At 42.5% G+C, this 23,676-nt stretch overlaps 2 protein-coding genes across 2 annotated transcripts in view; one reads left to right on the forward strand and one right to left on the reverse strand.

The window, feature by feature from the left end:
• Positions 1-3,822, reverse strand: part of LOC138956875 (uncharacterized) — a 6,524-nt gene extending 2,702 nt beyond the window's left edge. Inside the window, exons 1-2 of the mRNA XM_070328093.1 lie at positions 3,567-3,822; positions 2,599-2,718 (exon numbers count right to left, since the gene is read on the reverse strand). Of these exons, the coding sequence (XP_070184194.1) occupies positions 2,599-2,718; positions 3,567-3,701 (255 nt within the window). The 5' untranslated portion in view covers positions 3,702-3,822. The remainder of the gene's footprint in view (positions 1-2,598; positions 2,719-3,566) is intronic.
• A 12,307-nt stretch (positions 3,823-16,129) lies between these two features.
• LOC138956876 (uncharacterized) overlaps positions 16,130-23,676 on the forward strand; it is a 50,025-nt gene continuing 42,478 nt past the window's right edge. Inside the window, exon 1 of the mRNA XM_070328094.1 lies at positions 16,130-16,260. The gene's annotated coding sequence lies outside the window, so the exon portion shown is untranslated. The remainder of the gene's footprint in view (positions 16,261-23,676) is intronic.

Raw genomic sequence — 23,676 nt, forward strand, 5'->3', positions numbered from 1 at the left:
ACTTGCCGGGAGAGACGGGCCCCCTTCCCCCCCCCCCCCCACCCTCATCCCCCCTCACCCCTTCTGGCGGGTGGGACGCCGAGCACCGCATACCAAGACCCAACCAAATCGTATTTCTACCTTACAAAAACTCACACCTATGACTTCTCCTATCAAACGTTCGTTCCTTAGGTGAACATTTATTTTACTCTCAAAACTATTTTAGATGTATGTAATTACTCGTCAATATACGACAAACCATTTTACACGCAACATTATTTAGAAGTCAGTACTATGTGTATATATATATATTTTTTTTTTTTATAATTTTTGTTTTATACCATATATCTGTGTGAGTGAATGTATTCGGTGTGTCACTGTGGCATAGATAGCTTTCTTAAACTGCAAGTGAAATGAAAAATGGCCCATGTGCTGTATATACCTGCTATTAAGCTCTCTCTGTACAAATCTGAATCCCCTTTTTTAACCCTTGATTTTATAAAGTGGCTCTGAAATTTTATCACTTTTTATAAAGTACCTTTTTGGAAAATAAACGTATACTTTTAACATCCTACTCCCAATGCTTTTGGAGACAACGGGTGCCAAACCCAATCATATTAAATCAGACTATCTAGAAGAAGAATTTACCCCTTTTAACAAACTTTTATCATCACCACTCCTGCCCACCCCGTCATCCTCCCCTCTTCGCTCACCCTTACCAGCTCCTTACCGTATCACCAATTCTTGTCCCAAATATACTGTTCAAAAAAAGAAACGCATAGTTGCTACTTGCCAAATTTGTTTTATTTTTCGAAAAAATTAACAGAAAATCCAATATTTAGATTATTTGTTTGAAATTTGGTATGGATACAGTTGAATGCACACACAGTTCATTTGCATCTTCAAATCAATCAGTCAATCAATACGATTGGGTGCCGAGGCTGTCAAGTCAGTAGGGGGTGTGCCTGCCTTGAGCAGCAACAACTGCCCGGCACCTTCTGGGCATGGACTGGATCAGATGCCGGATATCTTGCTGTGGGATGGTGTCCCACTCCTCCTGAAGTGCCTGCAATAGATCGCGGTGATTTGCCGGCGCTTCTTCTCGCCTGCGCACACGTCTGTCCAATTCATCCCAGAGGTGTTCTATCGGGTTCATATCTGGCGACATGGATGGCCAGGGAAGCATCTGGACATGGTGGTCGGTGAGGAACTGGGTGGTGAGTCGTGCTGTGTGCGGGCGAGCGTTGTCCTGCTGGAATATGGCATCCTGGTCAGCCAGAAGAGGAAGGGCGTGTGGGCGCAGAATTTCCTCCACGTATCGCTGGGCAGTTATGCGCCCTTGGACGTGCACCAGGGTGCTCCTTCCAGCAGTATTGATCGCCCCCCACACCATGACGCCTCCACCACCATGAACGGGTGCCTCATCCACACAGTTGGGCGCGTAACGTTCGTTTACTCTCCGGTAGACCCTCCTCCGACCATCATGTCGCTGGAGCAGGAAGTAGGACTCGTCGCTGAACCACACGTGTCTCCAGTGATTCCGGACGGTCCAGCGAAGGTGCTGGTTGCCCCACTGCACTCGGTTCTGGCGATGGCGGCGGGTGAGGACAGCTCCTCTGTGAGGTCTGCGAGCTCTCAAACCAGCTTCATGCAGGCGGTTCCGCACGGTCTGGTCCGATAATCGGTGTGGCCCGGGGAGAGCCTGGACAAAAGATGAGGCCGACAGGAAACGATTCCGGAGGTGGCGGAGCCGTATGAAGCGGTCGTGAGCAGCAGTTGTCGCCCTTGGTCTTCCCGCTCGTGGCAAGTCAGCAACGGAGCCAGTGGCTTGAAACCTGACCCAGAGTCTACTGATGGTGCTCTGGGACACGTGGAAGTGCCTGGCGATTGCACTTTGACTTTGGCCTGCTTGTAAACGACCCAATGCAATTTGGCGGTCTTCTCTGCTCAATCGGGCCATCTTTCGTCGCTGAATTGTCGTCTGATTTCTTTGTGGCGAACAATCCGCTTTTATGGGTTTTGGAAGACACGGTGAGAGCTCAATATTCCCCGAGTTTCACGAGATTACACTGAAGCATGACGAGTGGTCATGCCAAATGAGCAATTTTGACATTGTAGCCACTGATAACGCATGCGTCACGTGCAGAGCTCACTTGTGGCAATGGACGAAAGGTCGACGACCAGATAAACAGTTTCTGCAGTTTGGTAGATATCCTTGTAGCCATATAACTAAATTAACCAAATATTACAAGCTATGCGTTTCTTTTTTTGAACAGTATAGAAACATTTTCTGAGAGGACGTTAACTCCCCCTTTTTAGTTTTAGACACCCCACACACCCCTGCACTATAGCAGTCAGGACCAAGTTTCGCCCGGTCCAGTAGTTTTCTCTGAATCGCTCTACACACACACACACACACACATACCACACACACACACACACACACACACACACACACACACACACACACACACATACACCACCACCCTCGTTTCGATTCCGCGTCTATGTTAACACATTTAGTCAAAACTTGACTAAATGTAAAAAGTGGTCCATGTTAGGCAATCTTCCCCTTTGTGAAAAAAACAACAACGACTCATTCTGCAAAACTCTACATACTGCAGCAAAATCGAAGACGTTGCGGCCATAGGTGGTAGTCTGTCGTGTAACGGTGTCGAAGACGCTAGAAATGGCTGCCTCTCGCTGTCCGGGGAAGTCCAGAGTGACGGCCATTACCACCTGCAACAGGTAAGATGGAACGCTACTTTATCCTACATACGTGAGAGAGACCACGCATGAGATAACAATTACGTTCACATGTGCGTATATGATGTAAATGAGGTCGTGTCAAACTAGTCTGACGGGGACCTGCTTATCCACAGCTCATGATGCCTAAAGGCGTACGGGAACGTGTACGGGTAACGTCATCAAATCTAGTTTTGACGTCACGCGTTTGCCAAGATCTGCAGTCTTGGTGGGGGGAGCAAAACAACGTATGCATTTGGAACATTGGAGAAAAAAGTGAGTCACGGGTGACGCAATATCTACACGTACAGGTCTTTGCTACACGTTCGACCATCTAGAACACTGTAATGGATGCAAACAGGCTCAGAAGACAGAAAGGGGGGTAATCTTGAACTTCAGCGTGTTAAATTCATAGCTCATAATTCAGAGGAATTTAAGTCTCCAAATTTGTAGAACCCGCACTTGTAATCGTAACAAGTCATTTTAGATCCCTTTGAAGTTACGGAATGAACTCCGATGAACTGTACGAATGAATTTCGTTTACATGGGTCAAAGAAGGAATTATCCGTATGAGCGGACAAGGGAGACAACTCTTTCGTGTAAATGATGTTCCATGGTTGACAACGTACGCCATTTTCGGTGCATTTTCGTCGACTGAACAACCAAATTAACTAAATATGCTTAAGTTTGGAGCTCAATCCGTCAATTAATTTCACGATAAATGTTCTTTGGCTTGCTTACATGGACTTGTATCAAAAATAAGTAAAGAATGTCACTGGATTCTGAGCTATGAATCTAACACGCTACAGTTCAAGATTACCGAAAGGTAAGTGACAGCTTACAACGTTCTGTCCGTTGATGGTCTGCAGGTCACTCAGAGTGGCCGTGAAGGTGTTGGCCAGGCAGCAGGCGGGAGGGGGAGGCTGACCGATGACCACAGCGATGACGGTAGCGATGAAAGCGACGGTAGCGTACATTGTGACAGTATTTTGAATTCCTCGGGGCGCTAGAGAGGAATCGATTGTGTTTGTACACTCGGTGAAAATCTCGTGAACGGCATTCAGGTGACACACTGTTTGTCGATCTTTGGGCTATGTACCGTTCAGCATTAACACGGTCACACGCTGTTTGTCGATCGTTGGGCTATGTACCGTTCAGCATTAACACGGTCACACGCTGTTTGTCGATCTTTGGGCTGTGTACCGTTCAGCATTAACACGGTCACACACTGTTTGTCGATCTTTGGACTATGTACCTTTCAGCATTAACACGGTCACACACTGTTTGTCGATCTTTGGGCTATGTACCTTTCTGCATTAACACGGTCACACACTGTTTGTCGATCTTTGGGCTATGTACCGTTCAGCATTAACACGGTCACACACTGTTTGTCGATCTTTGGGCTATGTACCGTTCAGCATTAACACGGTCACACACTGTTTGTCGATCTTTGGGCTGTGTACCGTTCAGCATTAACACGGTCACACGCTGTTTGTCGATCTTTGGGCTATGTACCGTTCAGCATTAATACGGTCACACGCTGTTTGTCAATCTTTGGGCTATGTACCGTTCAGCATTAACACGGTCACACACTGTTTGTCGATCTTTGGGCTATGTACCGTTCAGCATTAACACGGTCACACACTGTTTGTCGATCTTTGGGCTATGTACCGTTCAGCATTAACACGGTCACACAGTGTTTGTCGATCTTTGGGCTGTGTACCGTTCAGCATTAACACGGTCACACGCTGTTTGTCGATCTTTGGGCTATGTACCGTTCAGCATTAATACGATCACACGCTGTTTGTCAATCTTTGGGCTATGTACCGTTCAGCATTAACACGGTCACACACTGTTTGTCGATCTTTGGGCTATGTACCTTTCAGCATTAACACGGTCACACGCTGTTTGTCGATCTTTGGGCTATGTACCTTTCTGCATTAACACGGTCACACACTGTTTGTCGATCTTTGGGCTATGTACCTTTCAGCATTAACACGGTCACACACTGTTTGTCGATCTTTGGGCTATGTACCGTTCAGCATTAACACGGTCACACACTGTTTGTCGATCTTTGGGCTATGTACCTTTTAGCATCAACACGGTCACACACTGTTTGTCGATCTTTGGGCTATGTACCTTTCAGCATCAACACGGTCACACACTGTTTGTCGATCTTTGGGCTATGTACCTTTCAGCATTAACACGGTCACACGCTGTTTGTCGATCTTTGGGCTATGTACCGTTCAGCATTAACACGGTCACACACTGTTTGTCGATCTTTGGGCTATGTACCTTTCAGCATTAACACGGTCACACGCTGTTTGTCGATCTTTGGGCTATGTACCTTTCAGCATTAACACGGTCACACACTGTTTGTCGATCTTTGGGCTATGTACCTTTCAGCATTAACACGGTCACACGCTGTTTGTCGATCTTTGGGCTATGTACCTTTCAGCATTAACACGGTCACACGCTGTTTGTCGATCTTTGGGCGATGTACCGTTCAGCATTAACACGGTCACACACTGTTTGTCGATCTTTGGGCTATTTACCGTTCAGCATTAACACGGTCACACACTGTTTGTTGATCCTTGGGCTGTGTACCTTTCTGCATTAACACGGTCACACACTGTTTATCGATCTTTGGGCTATGTACCTTTCAGCATTAACACGGTCACACACTGTTTGTTGATCCTTGGGCTGTGTACCTTTCAGCATTAACACGGGCACACACTGTTTGTTGATCCTTGGGCTGTGTACCTTTCAGCATTAACACGGTCACACACTGTTTGTCGATCTTTGGGCTATGTACCGTTCAGCATTAACACGGTCACACACTGTTTGTCGATATTTGGGCTATGTACCGTTCAGCATTAACACGGTCACACACTGTTTGTCGATCTTTGGGCTATTTACCGTTCAGCATTAACACGGTCACACACTGTTTGTCGATCTTTGGGCTATGTACCGTTCAGCATTAACACGGTCACACACTGTTTATCGATCTTTGGGCTATGTACCGTTCAGCATTAACACGGTCACACACTGTTTGTCGATCTTTGGGCTATGTACCTTTCTGCATTAACACGGTCACACGCTGTTTGTCGATCTTTGGGCTATTTACCGTTCAGCATTAACACGGTCACACACTGTTTGTCGATCTTTGGGCTATGTACCTTTCAGCATTAACACGGTCACACGCTGTTTGTCGATCTTTGGGCTATGTACCTTTCAGCATTAACACGGTCACACGCTGTTTGTCGATCTTTGGGCTGTGTACCTTTCAGCATTAACACGGTCACACGCTGTTTGTCGATCTTTGGGCTATGTACCTTTCAGCATTAACACGGTCACACACATACCGAGGTTGTCACGAATCTGTGTCGTCGCGACGTGTAAAGATGGGACTTTTAGACATATGTTTCAGCAACAGATTAGAGGTGGCTCAAATCAAGAAGAAAACCCCGATAAAGCTGACCGAGGAAATAGCTTAGTCGGTAGCGGCGCTGGCTTTGAAACCACTCTGTCACCATCAGGGTTCAAAGCCTGGGTTGGGCGAAGGATTTATTTCCTAGAGTCAACTCAGATGAGCAGATTCTCCTCGGTGTCCGAACCCCCCTGTAGGCACGCATGCGCACGATAAAGATCCCACGTTCACAGCGAAAAAAACCGCGTTCAGGAAAATGAAAACATTCGGGTCACACACACACCTTTTTATTCCTCACCGGTGCCTTAGAAGGTCTGCTGACACGTTATTTTAGACGTAACAAAATGTGCGATCGTTTTCCGCAGATATGTATCAAACAACGTATGTTATTTGCCAAAGACTAAATGACACTAATGTCATTTTTACTACATCAACATGTCTATTATGGGGCTATACTTTTCTCCGTTTTTTGGTTGGAAGCACATAATTGGGTTACCAGGCCTTTAATTAACGCGAGAAATACTGAAACTGTCTTACAGTTACATATTTCGCTGCTTGTAAGTTAAGTGATGACATGTTTTCCAGGCTCCTATGACACAACAGCCAGTAGTAGATTCTTTTGTAAGAATATCAGTCGTTAATTGTTTGTAAGTTGACGTCTAGGTTTAAAATGTAGAATGCTCATTGACAGTGGTGTATCAAGTTGTCATCTGTTCGTCACGCAGTCTGTGTGTGCAGAAGACGTATTTTGGTTGTCAGTGGAAGAAAAGATAAACTCTGTTCAAATTATGCTGTGAGAAATGACGGGTTTTAACTGCTGCTCTGTGATAAGGGCTAAGCTACACAAGATTATAAGAGAAAATGGACTCCATTAAATGTTCAATTAAACACAAACCAGTTGCTATGTTGCCTTTACATATAACGAAGGTCAATCACAGTTTTGCAATGTGCGAAGGAACTCAGAAGCTGTAATTGATTTCATCTTCAAAAACAACAAAACAAATCACATTCAGGAAGTTCCGTCACTGAAAATAGGTGCAGCCGTTCCAGAGCCTGTCATCATCATACACACACAGGCGCCGCAACTTTATATATAAGATGATAGTCTGATGAAAGAAACCACAATGCTATCGAGATGAACAAAGTCAATGGATCTTCGGTGTACCTATGGTAAATCCGAATATGATGGCCTAACTGTAAAGAAACCATTGTCACTTCAGTTCGGGCATGTAGGGGGAGGTTGCCTAGTATGGATCACTTTTTGTTTCTTGCAGATAACTAGCTTGTTTTCTTGCGAAGAAGTTTCATTTTGTGTTTGGTAGTCCTTCTCTATTTGGTTAACCTAATAAGAGCGAATTAGCTTTGATAGCCATTCAGCAAGAATTAAACAAAGAGAAATTCACAAGTGGTCCATATTAGGCTTATATGGAATATTTAAGAGGGCTTCATGAATCCCTGTAAAAAATCCCCCTAAACTTTAAAATAACATGATATAATTTAGTGTGTAAGACTTATTCAAATATGCTTTAGATTTATCTGTTTTGGTTTGACGAGAACATTATTTCAAGCACAAAAGAAAACTAATGAAACATATCAAAAACAGAGAGATATATGAAATTATCAACTTTCACGAAAAGAAGACTACAACGTGTGATTGACGATCACACTGGACTGTGAAGCTCCTCCCCTTGCCACCACTCGCTGTCTCTCAGAATATTTCAAACATCTTTTATACGTGTCACAGACTGGGTCACTACGGGTTACGCGGTCATAGTTTGAAAACTATTTGATTTCACAATGAATTGGAACATAACCAGTGCTGCTCTATGGGAAAACGTTACGGAGTTGACAGGGTCTGAAGTAAATAACGATCTGCACTGCAACGTTCAGCTGCAGGCGGCTGTTGAAAAGCAAATTGCATTTCCACAGAGCAAAATAAATCGTGAAACTATACTCCTGTGTGTTCGGAAGCGTAAAAGCTGAAAGGGAGGAAAGGATAACAAATATAAACCAAAACAGACATTATTAGATATCTTCACAGGCTCAGTAAAGGTTTTCAGTTTCTGATTGAACAGTTCATATAGTTATGCAATACATTAGATTTATGATTTGTTTTAACGGATGGTCTCTCTCTCTCTCTCTCTCTCTCTCTCTCTCTCTCTCTCTCTCTCTCTCTCTCTCTTACTCACTCTCACTCTCTCTCTCTCTCTCTCTCTCTCACTCACTCTCACTCTCTCTCTCTCTCTCTGTCTCTCTCTCACACTCTCTCTCTCTCCCTCTCTCTCTTGACACCCATCTACGCACGAAAACACGACTGCGCGAGCGCATCGACAACGGATTGAACAATTGGATACTCAGGAACACAAAGATCTGCCCACGAGTACAGACACAAACGCACAACCACACGTACACATACGCACGCACGCACACACACACACACACAAACGCGCACACACACACAAAGACACACATACAAACGTATGCGCTCTATCAGAACACGTACAAACTGACGTGCACACACGCCAACACGTCCACAAACACACATACACACACACACGTACACACGCACGCACACACACACATACCAGACACACACAAACACTCACACTTACACACACACACACACACCGACACACATACACACACACACACACACACACACACACACACACACACACACACACACACATGCGACGTCGTGAATTTTGACAGAAGTGAACAATCCTATGACGAGTTCAAACAAGATTTATCGTCATTTTGCATTCCATCTGAACAAATACGTGAATAATCGGAAATAAACGACCAGAAACGTTCTGCAACAGAACAACAAGTATTATAACAGGTTCCAGCACGTTCATTGAAAACCGCCATTTCAAAATCGTCTGGAAGTTATTAAATAAATCATGTTGTCCAAAAGTGCTGAAGCAACACGAGCTATAGAAAGAGTGGTCTAAAGGGTGTTTCTGTAAAGACGTAATATCACAATTTCAAAGACTGCCAGTTTCCTTTCTCCTTCTTGACAAGTAAAACCAACCCCAATTGCCACGAGCCGAAGTAAAAATGCGCAGCGTGAAAGGAACGGTCTGGGGTGGGGCCGTTCCCCACCCACCTTTTAGCATGCAAAACAGGACAAAAATTATTCCTGACAAAACTTGAACACCTGGCAAGATAAAGAAAGTCACCTAATAAATCAATGTTAGCGAAAGCGGAACATATGGCAGTGAAATGGGACTTTTTACACACCGGGGATCATTGGCGAACGACAAGAAGAAGACACACCGGGGACTGTGTTCCGCCTTATTTCAGCCGGGCTCGTTGTTCCTCCGTTTTCAGCCGGGCCCGATGTCACGCAAACGTAAGTGTCTTCCTATAAACACAAACTATGACTTTCACACTTGTCTAAGCTAAAATTGATGAATGTCAGTAGAAAGGGGAATAATTGCTTTCTTTGTAGACAGCTACTTACGTCTATTGATTATCTGGCTAATTGACAGTGGCCGAATGTAAGGCCTGCATGCGGATTTTTGTGTGAAAAATGAAGGTTCAATGTTAATTTCTCTCAAACATGGATTTGAACAACAAATATTCCTCTATTTTTACTATTTTGGGTATAGCTATGTTCATCTGTATCAATTGCGTGCTTCAATACGTCATCATTATGTCATAAGAAGCAATCAAAACAAGCAAGTGGTGTACGTTTTGTTCCGCGCTGGGCCCTTAGGTTAGGAAAGGGGGGAGAAAATTGCTAACGCCCTGACCCAGGGTCGAACTCGCAACCTATCTTAAGTGATATTGATATTTATACCCCAGCCAAATGAAGTTGGAGGGGGTATACTGGATTCACTTTGTCCGTCTGTCTGTGTGTATGTCTGTATATAAATGGAACACTATTTTGATACAATGAACCCCCGCCCAATGAATACAAACTCAACAAGTAATACGTTTCATACATTGAACATGTCTTCTTTATTGTTCTCAACTCAAAATTGAAATTCAATGTTCAAAGACAAAAATTATTTATAATCTTCAAAAATGTAATAATTCTTCTTGAGTATTCCCAACTCAAAATTCAAGTTACAGGTTCAAAGGAACACATAGAAACTTTTGAATTTTCCTCTTTGCCATGCTTAGGTGGCTAGGTCACCAAAATGGATCGAAAGGCATGGCAAAGAGGGAAAATGGAAGCTACTTTTTGCCCCTTTAAAGACGAAAGGCACAACACATAATTTTCACAAAACTTTTTTTTATGAACTAAAAATTCAAGTGGAGAGGGGATGAGAGACGTGAGGAGATGTCCGGGGTTGCGAGATGGGTGGGGGGTCTGGGCTATAAAGTTCTTGCACGCGAGACAATATACTTCTTTGTGTGCACATGTGTGTGTGGGGGGGGGAGTATTTTGTTTATCAACTCTCTCTCTCTCTCTCTCTCTCTCTCTCTCTCTCTCTCTCTCTCTCTCTCTCTCTCTCTCTCTCTCTCTCAATCTCTTTCTCTCTTAATCTCTCTCTCTGTGTGAATATTTTTGTCATCTTAAATGTTAGGGGGGGGGGGGGGGCAAATAGACATGTTTGCCCCCCCCCCCAGGAATAGCTGCCCCCCCCCCCCGTTCCCGACGCCAGTGCACTGAGTACATACGCACACACACACCACACATGAAAGCTAAATTTATTAGCACATCTGTTTTCAGTGACACTTTTTATATTTAGTCAAGTTTTGACTAAATATTTTAACATCGAGGGGGAATCGAAACGAGGGTCGTGGTGTATGTGCGTGTGTATGTGCGTGTGTGTGTGTGTGTGTGTGTGTGTGTGTGTGTGTGTGTGTGTGTGTGTGTGTGTGTGTGTCTGTGTGTGTGTGTAGAGCGATTCAGACTAAACTACTGGACCGATCTTTATGAAATTTGACATGAGAGTTCCTGGGTATGAAATCCCCGAACGTTTTTTTCATTTCTTTGATGACGTCATATCCGGCTTTTCGTGAAAGTTGAGGCGGCACTGTCACGCCCTCATTTTTCAACCAAATTGGTTGAAATTTTGGTCAAGTAATCTTCGACGAAGCCCGGACTTCGGTATTGCATTTCAGCTTGGTGGCTTAAAAATTAATTGATGACTTTGGTCATTAAAAATCTGAAAATTGTAAAAAAAAATAAATATTTATAAAACGATCCAAATTTACGTTTATCTTATTCTCCATCATTTGCTGATTCCAAAAACATATAAATATGTTATATTCGGATTAAAAACAAGCTCTGAAAATTAAATATATAAAAATTATTATCAAAATTAAATTGTCTAAATCAATTTAAAAACACTTTCATCTTATTCCTTGTCGGTTCCTGATTCCAAAAACATATAGATATGATATGTTTGGATTAAAAACACGCTCAGAAAGTTAAAACAAAGAGAGGTACAGAAAAGCGTGCTATCCTTCTTAGCGCAACTACTACCCCGCTCTTCTTGTCAATTTCACTGCCTTTGCCATGAGCGGTGGACTGACGATGCTACGAGTATACGGTCTTGCTGAAAAATGGCATTGCGTTCAGTTTCATTCTGTGAGTTCGACAGCTACTTGACTAAATATTGTATTTTCGCCTTACGCGACTTGTTTTTTATTACACAGCAACCACCAGGGGTAGGGGTATACATTATTATTGTTCCATATCTGACAACATTTTACGGGTGAAGCAAGTTTACCTTTAATTAGAAAGGTGTTTTTGACAATAAGGCGAACTACACAAGACACATACCTGAGGTGGTTCCAATATAGAATACTACATAGAATTTTTCCCACTCAACGCCTGTTATTTTTGATAAAAATGTCTGACACATCACTATGTAGCTTTTCTACACATGAAGAGGAACACACACACACACACACACACACACACACACACACACACACACACACACACACACACACACACACACACACACACACACACACACATACTTACACACACAAACAGGCGCACCCTACCCATTACACTTTCATAAAAACCAAACGGAAAGACTAATTTATTGTTGACATTTTTTTTTACTCTGCTGGCTAAAATTGCCCGAACAAACGGAATAGAGCCAAGTTAAGAATCACGGCATCTTAGTACACAAGGTCAGATCGTGCATTTCCTGGCATGACGCGACAGCTGTGCTCTAAACTTGAAATGTGCCGAACATTTGGCACAAGAATACCCCAGATTAAAGTGCACGCGCTTTTCATGATCATGCAGGCTTTTTCTGCTACTGTAGGTCTTGGAACAATGTTCACAAGCAGTCCGAGCATCTATAGCTGTGCACCTGTGCCTCTTGGGGTTGACATTACTCTTGTCAGCAAATTTCTTGTTGCACTGAAAACAAGAGTATGGCTTGGTTTTTAGGTGGACAGAGTTTGTATGTGCGTGCCAATTACTCGCTTCTCTGAAGCGCTTGTGGCAGATTTGGCACTCAACACTACAATTGTCTTCATGGTGCAGTCTTGTATGTCTTCTTAAAGCTCTGGTGTTACCGTAGCTCTTTCCACAATCCGGACAAAGATGGCCAGTACGTTCCGGTTGTGACCGCTTAGGGGTTGACGTCAGTGGCAGACCAGCACTTGTGCTTGAGGCAACCTCTACTTCACTGCTGATATCCAGAAAGCTATCCAGGGTAACAGCTGACACCTTTATCTGTTGAAAAAATCCCTCAAAACGCGTTAAATTTGGCTACAAGAAATGCGAATCTCATCTAAGAAGTGGTCCCAGCGCGGAACACTTTCAGTTGATATGATGTCCCAGCTCGGAACACATGGGTGTCCAGCGCGGAACGAAACTCGACTGACATGGGTTTTGGTTTTACTTCTCTTTCCTCAACGCCTTAAAGCAGGTTCGGGAAAATGCATCAGCATAGCAGCAAGAAACTATAGAACAAACTTATGATACAGAAAAGCCATAACATGATACCGCTTATCATTTCTTCATTTTGATCAGTTTGTGAGCCCAAAAAGCGACATCCCGCAAGTATTTCAAGCCGATGCGGGTCACATACTAAACCTAGTCAGATAAAAAAAAAAAAAAACCCAGCAATAGAGAGACAAATCACTGTTAGTGCAAAAATCATCCGTTTTTGGATGTGAGTTTTCTAGAAGACATAGTTTGTACTTTAGTGCAGACACTTACGTTTGTGTGACAACAAGCCCGGCTGAAAACGGAGGAACAACGAGCCCGGCTGAAAACGGAGGAACAACGAGCCCGGCTGAAATAAGGCGGAACACAGTCCCCGGTGTGCATTGTGCCGGGTGGGATAGACCCACCTTGCCGCGAGAAACCCACCAGTAATCAATACCCCGGTTGCCATTGTGCCGGTGTAGGATCCGGTCCGGTCCCCCCTCTGAAGTAGTCCCCCGGGGGACCAATTCGTGGCAAAAACTGCTCTATAATGGTCCCCCCTTAGACATCCAGCCTCGTTTTTCTTAGGCATTCAAGCCATTTTCAATCTATATCTTCGTCCGGTATTATGTAGTGCACAGACAGCAATCTCTTTGTTTGACTATATTTTGCAGAAAATAAAATAGATCTGATTTATAACGCCGTTCAAAAGAAAAATCACATGAAATAAAATGAATAATAAATAAATACTGATAAGAAGAAATGAAACCAGCCTCTGATTCTTTCCTTTCTTTTCTCTGAAATTGCTGGTAACATTACTAACATTGTAACAAGAAAAACGAGGCTGGATGTCTAAGGGGGGAACCATTATAGAGCAGTTTTTGCCACGAATTGGTCCCCCGGGGGACTACTTCGGAGGGGGGACCGGACCGGATCCTACACCGGGTGGGATAGACCCACCCTGCTGCGAGAAACCCACCAGTAATCAATACCCCGGTTGCCATGCATCGTGCCGAGTGGAACGGGACACTCAATCGATTTTCTGGGCCTATTGAGTTTCTTGTATCCTGAATATTGTATGTTTCTTTCTTTGAGGTATTTTTGAAACTTTGGTGCTTGCAATCGCATGAAAATTCTGCTGTTCGGTAGCCATTGTTTAAATCAGTGATTGTAGTGTATGTAAGGAACGATAACTCTTGAGAGCAAAAAATTTGCCCGCAGGGAAGTGAACCTTCCTTATCTTTCGCACCGGAGAGCTATCCAAGCGGGGTACAGTGCAAGTTGGCTATTCAGACCGTTTTGAATGGTGATACCCTGAAGTACAACATTAAAGCCCCAGCCTGTCTCAAATGGTTTACAGAACGATTTAAACCTTCTCATGAAAAAAGCAGTTCTAACCTCATCGAACACACTTGCAATAGCATTTAATAGCATTACAATGACACAATTAGTTTGAATGGCTATTTAGCTCGCGTAAACCACACACCTGTTTTCGTGGTTTATCTAACCCCTGAGCCATCGTGAATCCGTATGATCCACTTTCCTTTTTTTTTTTTTTACACAATTTAGTAGTCAGTCTGTGATTTCAATGCGACTCGCTGTATCTGCAATAGCACGTTATTGTGTACCTCCGAATCCAAAACGCAACAAACGACTGCGAGTCACACGAACTTATCGGCGACGGTTGGCTTCAAACAGATACATATATAATCGTAATGCAGAACCATCGTCTGCTACGGAAAACACGTTTTGCGTGCCTCGCTTCCGGCCCCCCATTTTTAAAACTTTCAAAACTTCTAGTTGTACTGATCTTGTCTTAATGAAAAAATAATTCTTTTATGATTCAAGAATGTTTGTGTAACAAGCTGTAAATTTATTATTTAGATTTTAAAAGTTAGGTCTAGAGCCAAAATGAGGCTTCCGATTGTGTTCATAGACAATTTGTTCTGACTGCACGGAATACATTCTTTGAAAATTGCTCGCTCTTTATGGAGGGCACCTAGGATGTTCTCAAGCGGAGAGTGTTTATACTGTGTGTAAAAAGCTGACAGTGTCTGTGATAGTTTACGGGAAGCTGAGTATGCCTTTAATGTACTATAACATTGACAGGTTACGGTAGTCTAAAATGTATGAAGTATGCAGTACTTTTTAAACATACGTAACTTACCAGGGTTCATTTCTGAAGATTAATCATTACGTGTATCAATGTCAGGACGAACTCATTGCCCATTCTATTACTTTCTTTATTTGGTGTTTAACGTCGTTTTCAACCACGAAGGTTATATCGCGACGGGGAAAGGGGGGAGATGGGATAGAGCCACTTGTCAATTGTTTCTTGTTCACAAAAGCACTAATCAAAAATTTGCTCCAGGGGCTTGCAACGTAGTACAATATATTACCTTACTGGGAGAATGCAAGTTTCCAGTACAAAGGACTTAGCATTTCTTACATACTGCTTGACTAAAATCTTTACAAAAATTGACTATATTCTATACAAGAAACACTTAACAAGGGTAAGAGGAGAAACAGAATCCGTTAGTCGCCTCTTACGACATGCTGGGGAGCATCGGGTAAATTCTTCCCCCTAACCCGCGGCTAGAAGCGTGTGACATACATATATCGATTATATTTCTACCAACCTGAATCGAAAACCGGTTTCCATCTCTCTATTGTTGCCCAGCGCATAGTCATGCAACCTTAAAGGAACAAGATCTTTTCCAAAGGAAATTGTACATGTATAATGTTTTAAGTGGGACTTTGTTTGGCCATACTCAACCCACCAAACCGTTTTTAATCAATTTTTAAGATACAACATTGGAAATTGTTTGCCACGGTAACGATGTATTACCTGCGTTATTTTCATTACAAAAACTGTACCAATTAATCTACTAGTACTCACATACACACAAAAAAGTAAAATATGTATTGCAAGCCAAAAAGCCTCACTCCATTTAGTCAGCATTAGTTAAAACTTCATATCACAGCAACATATAAGCAGAGCGTTTTCAGAAGGTAAAAACGCAAAAAGTAAATACGACTGTGCCGACAAAAGGCAGACTATCTTTAAGCCTGCGGGTGTTTTTCCACAAGCCATTTAGCTCCACCCCTGGTTGCGCCACTGAGGAGACGCAGTGCATAGCTGGTGTGAACCCCGTGCACATCAGCTCCTATCCCAGTGTATTAGTTGTCTACTTTTGTTATTGTGTATTCTCATGAAAACGCACCTTCGCAAAATTCTGCCATGAACTAAGTAAGTCTCTTTATAATGATATCAACGCCACGCTATAATACACATCGATGAAATAAATCTGCGATCACAATGTTTATGGCTTACTTGTTTTACTCTTGACGGTTTCTGAATGTTTCTTTTAAAGTGTGTGGTTCTTCACATGTCACTCGAGACTCATTTTCATTTGTGTAAAAATATTTTGCTGAGCAAGAACGCATGCAAAGCAAACGAATAATCACTTGGTCCGCACATGAACATTAAATTGTTTTAGGTCGGATCATGCTGACTTCAGATGTATACTTTTAGTTAACTTTCAACTTTAGCGTTGCAAAATCAAAGCTCATAATCCTGTGCCATTATATCTGATAGAGGTAAATTTTACTAATCTATCTATATACATATAATAAAAGAGAGTGTCTGTCTGTGTGTCTGTGTGTCTGTGTGTCTGTCTGTGGTCGCCATACCTCAGAGATGGCAAGAGGCAGGAACAAAATATTTTGCATGTACACTCCCTAGGTGCCGCAGATGTGCACCTGGGTTTTAGTTTCTCCAGACATTGTTTCCTTCCTCGGATAATGACCCTCCCCATCTATCAATACAGTCTACATAGTGCAAGGGAGGTAAGTCATGCTTTGTCACCCACGGAAGGGAGGTAACTCATCAAACAGTATACCGTGTCATTCTCAAGGGTTACCCCCCGCCCCCCGCCCCCCCCCCCCCCCCCCCCACACACACACCCACACACTAACCCACACACTAACCCTGCCCCCTGCTCCCCCTCCCTGCCTTCCAGATCATCGCGAATAATGTTTACGAAACGATCGCCTCAGTGAAAGATCACGAGAATTTACAGATTTCTCTCCCCTGTTCAAAAAGGTAAGACGGGGGGAAGAAATGAAGAATGAAAAATTAACTGGACAGTTCCGGAAATTTCTAGAAGGTAAGGGAGATAACTCTTTTTTGTACACTGTGGTCGCCATACCTCTGAGATGGTAAATGATATTAGAGACTCGCTGTTGCTCCTATGAGGGGAAGAAATGAAGAAAGAAAAATTAACTGGACAGTTCCGAAAATTTCTAGAAGGTAAGGGAGATAACTCTTTTTTGTCTTACTCTTTTTTTGTATCCAAACAAAGGAGGTAAAGCTAATGATAATGGAATAGCGAGCGTCTTAAATTGCTACAGGGCTCCGCTTACCGGCTCCCGGGCGAAGCCGGGCTTAACTGCTAGTACATATAATAAAAGAGAGTGTCTGTCTGTCTGTCTGTCTGTGTGTCTGTCTGTCTGTGGTCGCCATACCTCTGAGATGGCAAGAGGCAGGAACAAGATAGTGTGCACGTACACTCCCTAGGTGCCGCAGATGTGCACCTGGGTTTTAGTTTCTTGATTCATTGTTTCCTTTCTCAGATTATGGACCTCCCATTTATTGAATACAGCCTATATGGTGCAAGACCAGTTCAGTGCCTACTGTTCACCTGTAGCAAGCACATCATGCCAGTGATATTAGAGACTCGCTGTTGCTCCTATGAGGGGAAGAAATGAAGAATGAAAAATTAACTGGACAGTTCCGGAAATTTCTAGAAGGTAAGGGAGATAACTCTTTTTTGTCTGTGGTCGCCATACCTCTGAGATGGCAAGAGGCAGGAACAAGATAGTGTGCACGTACACTCCCTAGGTGCCGCTGATGTGCACCTGGGTTTTAGTTTCTTGATTCATTGTTTCCTTTCTCAGATTATGGACCTCCCATTTATTGAATACAGCCTATATGGTGCAAGACCAGTTCAGTGCCTACTGTTCACCTGTAGCAAGCACATCATGCCAGTGATATTAGAGACTTGCTATTGCTCCTATGAGGGGAAGAAATGAAGAATGAAAAATTAACTGGACAGTTCTGGAAATTTCTAGAAGGTAAGGGAGATAACTCTTTTTTGTCTGTAGCAAGCACATCATGCCAGTGATATTAGAGACTTGCTATTGCTCCTATGAGGGGAAGAAATGAAGAATGAAAAATTAACTGGACAGTTCCGGAAATGTCTAGAAGGTAAGGGAGATAACTCTTTTTTTGTATCCAAACAAAGGAGGTAAAGCTAATGATAATGGGATAGCGAGCGTCTTAAATTGCTACAGGGCTCCGCTTACTCCCGGGCGAAGCCGGGCTTAACTGCTAGTGCAACATAAAATGACTCCAGTGACAACAACTAACGGAACAAGCTCCAACACTGAGCATGATTTGGTAATGTTTAACGTTAGTCATAGAAACACAACAACTTGCTTTTGGCCGCCATTTTTGTCTCGTTTAGGCTGTCAATTTTGTTCTCATGACTGTTTTCCTTCTAAAGCTCGTGTTAATTAAACGCAACTGTACAGCTCATTACGAAACTCGTATGGTAATTCAAACTACAATTCAAATGATGTTCATGCTTAAAATAGCAATTTCTGCAAACTTTTCATTGGCTGAAACTGCAGCTAAAAAAACCTCTTTGAATTTACATATAGCTAAAATTCAAGATAATATTTGAATTTTTCTTCTTTGGATAAGTGAAAATGACACTTAGGGGAAGTATTGTTCAGTATGAGTATTGTTAACAAAAAAAGTTGACAAGACTACAAACAGGAAATCAATTCGAGCAGTCTATTCGACGCCATTTTGAAACATACCTTATTTTGTTAACAACGGCAGTGCGAATGACGAAATGGCTTCGAGCGTGAAAGTCAGCGCGTGATCGACGCATGGCTGCTGCTGTCATACATAGAATGTCCGTTAAATTTAGAAACTGCACAGTTTGTGTTGACAGCTGGTTAGACTGGTTCCGAAGCATACCATTCCTTCATGACGTATTATGCGTGACTCAAATTTTGAAAAGCATACGAAGCAAATAAAATTCTGACCTGTGCAAACGCCACTTACAGGAAAATCCGCAGTGCGCTTGTGGCTACCTACACGAAACAGCTGACCATTACTTGACACATTGCCCTCTATACGTAGACGCTCGCCTATCTACAATAAATGCACTACCTGTAGGCCTACATTACAGACATGTTGAAATATTGTTAAATGGTAGCGAAACCCTTGCGCACCACACACCAACTACACACATAATCTTGACGTACCCAACCACCATACCTCAACTAAAAACTCACCACCATACCCAAACTTCTCTCCTGTCTGGTGTGCGCGTCCCGCCGGTACCCACCTGCCGGGAGCAACGCCCCCCCAACCTCATCCCCCCTCTCCCCTCCCCACCTCTTCTGGCGGGTGGGTCACTGAGCACCGCACACCAAGACTCAACCAAATCGAGACACCAAATGAGTATAACTCAACATAAACAAGACTATTTTACCCAACAATTACTCATGTCCACTCTTACCAATTAACATTTTTATTTTACTTTTTTTTGGGAGGGATCGAATGAACGAAAGATCTATGTTGTATATATGTTATATGTGTAAAGGCAAGGCAACCTGTGCGCTCCATGTAAATATGTAAATTGCTCCGGCATATCATCTTTAAATGAAGAAATTGGACTTTTAAAGTTTTTATCAGAGTGGCTCTGAAATTTTATCAATTTTTTAAATTACAAATTTGGAAATAATAAAGAAACAAAAACCTATTTTAATCCCCCCTCCCCCACAATGTGTCTCACGTGGCGAAGGGAACGTTTCCATACCACCAAAAGAAAGAACATTTTATAACCAACCCTTTTGTCATATTTTTTTTTAACCTTCAAACAACCCCAACCCATCATCCTCCGGCCCCCTCCCCCCACCTCCCCCCCCCCCCACTATAACGTATAAAAAATTATGTCCCAATATAGGTCCTTAGTTACCTGGGGGGACGTTAAGCCCCATACTCTCTCTCTTTCTCTTCGCACCAACAAGCTTATTTTTGAAAGTGTCCAATCGTTTATCTGTAAATCTGGTCGTTTTTGTTAATTTGACTCAGTACGCATATCCATGCCAACAACCCTTATTTTATATACATTTTTCAATTATATATTCAGCGAACTACTGCTTATTTGCCACTGGATTACAGTTTACAATGTACTATGTATATTCTTTTTGTATGCGCTAACCACCTTCATCTTTCATATATGTACCAACCATTCTTTCGTCCCACCTCCACCCTCCCCCTCTTCCTCCTGCTAGCTTTTTCCTGTTCTTTTTGGTTTGCTTCAACTATGCTGTTGACCTAGATAGTTCCATTAGTTTATAAGTAATGTTTGTCCGACATCATATTTTTTTTAATTTGTAACTACGTAGGGCGCGTAATATAAGCGTTCGCTTGAGTTCGTGTCCCTATTGTTTATCGTTATATTGTTGTACCATGTTTGATTTAATAAAACATTGTTTAAACAAAAAAAAAGAAGCAAATACAAGGTAAGTTAACGCCTTCGTTATCCATGACCGAATATATTTCTGGTTTTTCAAATGTCCTAACAATCTTTTTCTATGAATATGTGTCATATCTCGACAGTCGTTGTTCACCTCGACCGCTAGCGCGGTCTCGGAGGAACACTGACTGTCTCGATCTGTGTAAAATGTCCTATTTTGGTCAAAAATACATACAACGTTTAATGTCCTGTTTGGATTAAAACAAGCTCGAAAAAAAAGAACATAATAGAAAAAACACAATTTCCTAAGAAGCGCTTTACACTACTGCGCTATATTGACTTTCTGTGGTGTGAACGCGACAGCGGTCGCCGTCAGGTATGAAATCGACACAGGTATTGAGTTTTGTCTTCGTATTGTCTTTCATAATGTGAGTTCGAAGGGTTGACTGAATGTAGTAATTTTGTCTACGCGACATGTTTTATGATATTGCTTACTTGTCAACTGCGATCACATGTCTAAACGGACTGCGGCTGCCAGTTTCGGCCCAAACTAACGTTCACAACCTGTCTTTCACAACCTTTAAAGACATGTTTGTTTTAAATTTGTTTTTTTAATTACATTGTACTATCTCTACATCACCAATAAAGAAAATTCATACACTACCATCTCGCTATACCGACTGCTCGGCGAACGCAAGAAGAAGCTATACCGACTGCTAAACGTACCAGGCGGGCGGGACGGCTCTCAGTTAGCCGAATGCAATCACGTTGTCTTCTGCGCTTGAGCGCACCCCGCACACACTTGACACACACTTGACATACTCTTGAAGGCGATAAGACACCACCCGAGTAGCCAACGGGGGCTTTCTTTAATTGCGATAACAACTCGGGTAGACAGTTTCAAACTGTCGTTAAAGACAGGTCCAACTACACTTACTTTTAAGATGTTACATTATGGAGGTCAAAATGGCCAATTTTCTGTAGTTTTTGTTTCTGTATTAAAAAAGAAGCTTTAATTTTTCGGCACTATATTTGATTATGGTGGACTCAGTGGAACTCATTCTGATAAGCATCGCTCCACGGCTATTGCCAGTTGTCTCTCTGACCGGACGCTACAGTCCTACGCGAATCTATCAAAACAAAAATACAGAGTTATCTCCCATATGTTTTTCGCGAGCAATGATCTAAATTTGAGATCAGTGTTCGCGAGACAAAAATGATTGCAGATTGGCCGACTTCGACGGTGATCTCCGTTCTGTTCTTCACAGTTATGATAAAGAGTAAGGTCAAAACAAGTCGAAATGTTGGGACTGCTGCCGGAGGAGACCGTAATATATGGTTTCATCTCTGTCAACTGGTTACAGAAAAAATCGTCTGCTCCAGTGAGCGCCAAAACCAAACGGTTGATTATCACGTGACACTTTTACCATATTTAGAGTTGTTTGCACAGTAAATACAGCCGCGAAAAATAGCTAGCTCGCTTCAAACTGTCTTACATATCAATTCCTTTGTAATTTAAAAATTACAAAACACCAAGAAAAATCATTATCGACGATCGCGAATCTGCTTATATACATTTCAAAAAGCTCTAAATATGTAAAAAAAAAAAAAAAAAATCGGTTTACTTGCCAGACAAGGAAACTCAAGGCATCCTGTCAGGGAGAGAATGAGCTGAACTCATTTTGACCTGAGTTCAGGATGAGTGGAACTGTCCTATCATTCTCAGAGAATTATTTTCAAAGTTTATTTTTGTTTTAAACTTTGCCGTGCTTCCTGGGTTCACCTGTACTCAGAGACACACTAAAATCATTGTAACTCTGGAACCATTAAAGGTATCGTTTTGAAATTTTAAGTATCTCTCACACATCTAATTTGCTCTCTGTCTGCAAATTTTTAGTGTGTACATGACAAAACATTAAAATTAATTGATTATGATAATTTACATAAACACTACCGATGGCGCGGGTTCACACAAACCCATACTTTTAAAGAGTAGTAGTGATTGTAACTATCCCTCTGCCGACGGCGCGGGTTCTGCTACACCCATAATTACCAAAGCGGCGGAACAGTATCTGTCTGCCTGTTTGTCTCCAAGAGACTGTCTGTCTCTCTGTCTGTCTGTCCGTATCTCTCTGTCTGTATGTCTGTTGTCAGTTGCTCTGTCTGTCTGTCTGTCTATCCGTCTATCTGACTGTCTGTCTATCTGACTGTCTGTCTCTGTCTCTCTCTCTCTGTTTCTCTCTCTCTGTCTCTCTCTCTCTCTATGTCTCTCTCTCTGTCTCTCTCTCTCTCTGTCTCTCTCTCTTAGTCTCTCTCTCTGTCTCTCTCTCTTAGTCTCTCTCTCTGTCTCTCTTTCTTAGTCTCTCTCTCTCTTTCTTAGTCTCTCTCTCTCTCTTAGTCTCTCTCTCTCTCTTTCTTAGTCTCTCTCTCTCTCTCTTTCTTAGTCTCTATCTCTCTCTCTTTCTTAGTATCTCTCTCTCTCTTTCTTAGTCTCTCTCTCTCTTTCTTAGTCTCTCTCTCTGTCTCTCTTTCTTAGTCTCTCTCTCTCTCTTAGTCTCTCTCTCTCTTTCTTAGTCTCTCTCTCTCTCTCTCTTAGTCTCTATCTCTCTCTCTTTCTTAGTCTCTCTCTCTCTCTTTCTTAGTCTCTCTCTCTCTTTTTTAGTCTCTCTCTCTCTCTCTTTCTTAGTCTCTCTCTCTCTTTCTTAGTCTCTCTCTCTCTTTCTTAGTCTCTCTCTCTCTCTTTCTTAGTCTCCCTCTCTCTCTTTCTTAGTCTCTCTCTCTCTTTCTTAGTCTCTCTTTCTCTCTTTCTTAGTCTCTCTCTCTCTTTTTTAGTCTCTCTCTCTCTCTCTTTCTTAGTCTCTCTCTCTCTCTTTCTTAGTCTCTCTCTCTCTCTCTCTTTCTTAGTCTCTCTCTCTCTCTTTCTTAGTCTCTCTCTCTCTTTCTTAGTCTCTCTATTTCTTATTCTCTCTCTCTCTCTTTCTTAGTCTCTCTCTCTCTCTCTCTTTCTTAGTCTCTCTCTTTCTTAGTCTCTCTCTCTCTTTCTTTCTTAGTCTCTCTCTCTCTTTCTTAGTCTCTCTCTCTCTTTCTTAGTCTCTCTCTCTCTCTCT

Source organism: Littorina saxatilis, unplaced genomic scaffold (genome assembly GCF_037325665.1).
Source record: "Littorina saxatilis isolate snail1 unplaced genomic scaffold, US_GU_Lsax_2.0 scaffold_178, whole genome shotgun sequence".
Taxonomy (NCBI): domain Eukaryota; kingdom Metazoa; phylum Mollusca; class Gastropoda; order Littorinimorpha; family Littorinidae; genus Littorina; species Littorina saxatilis.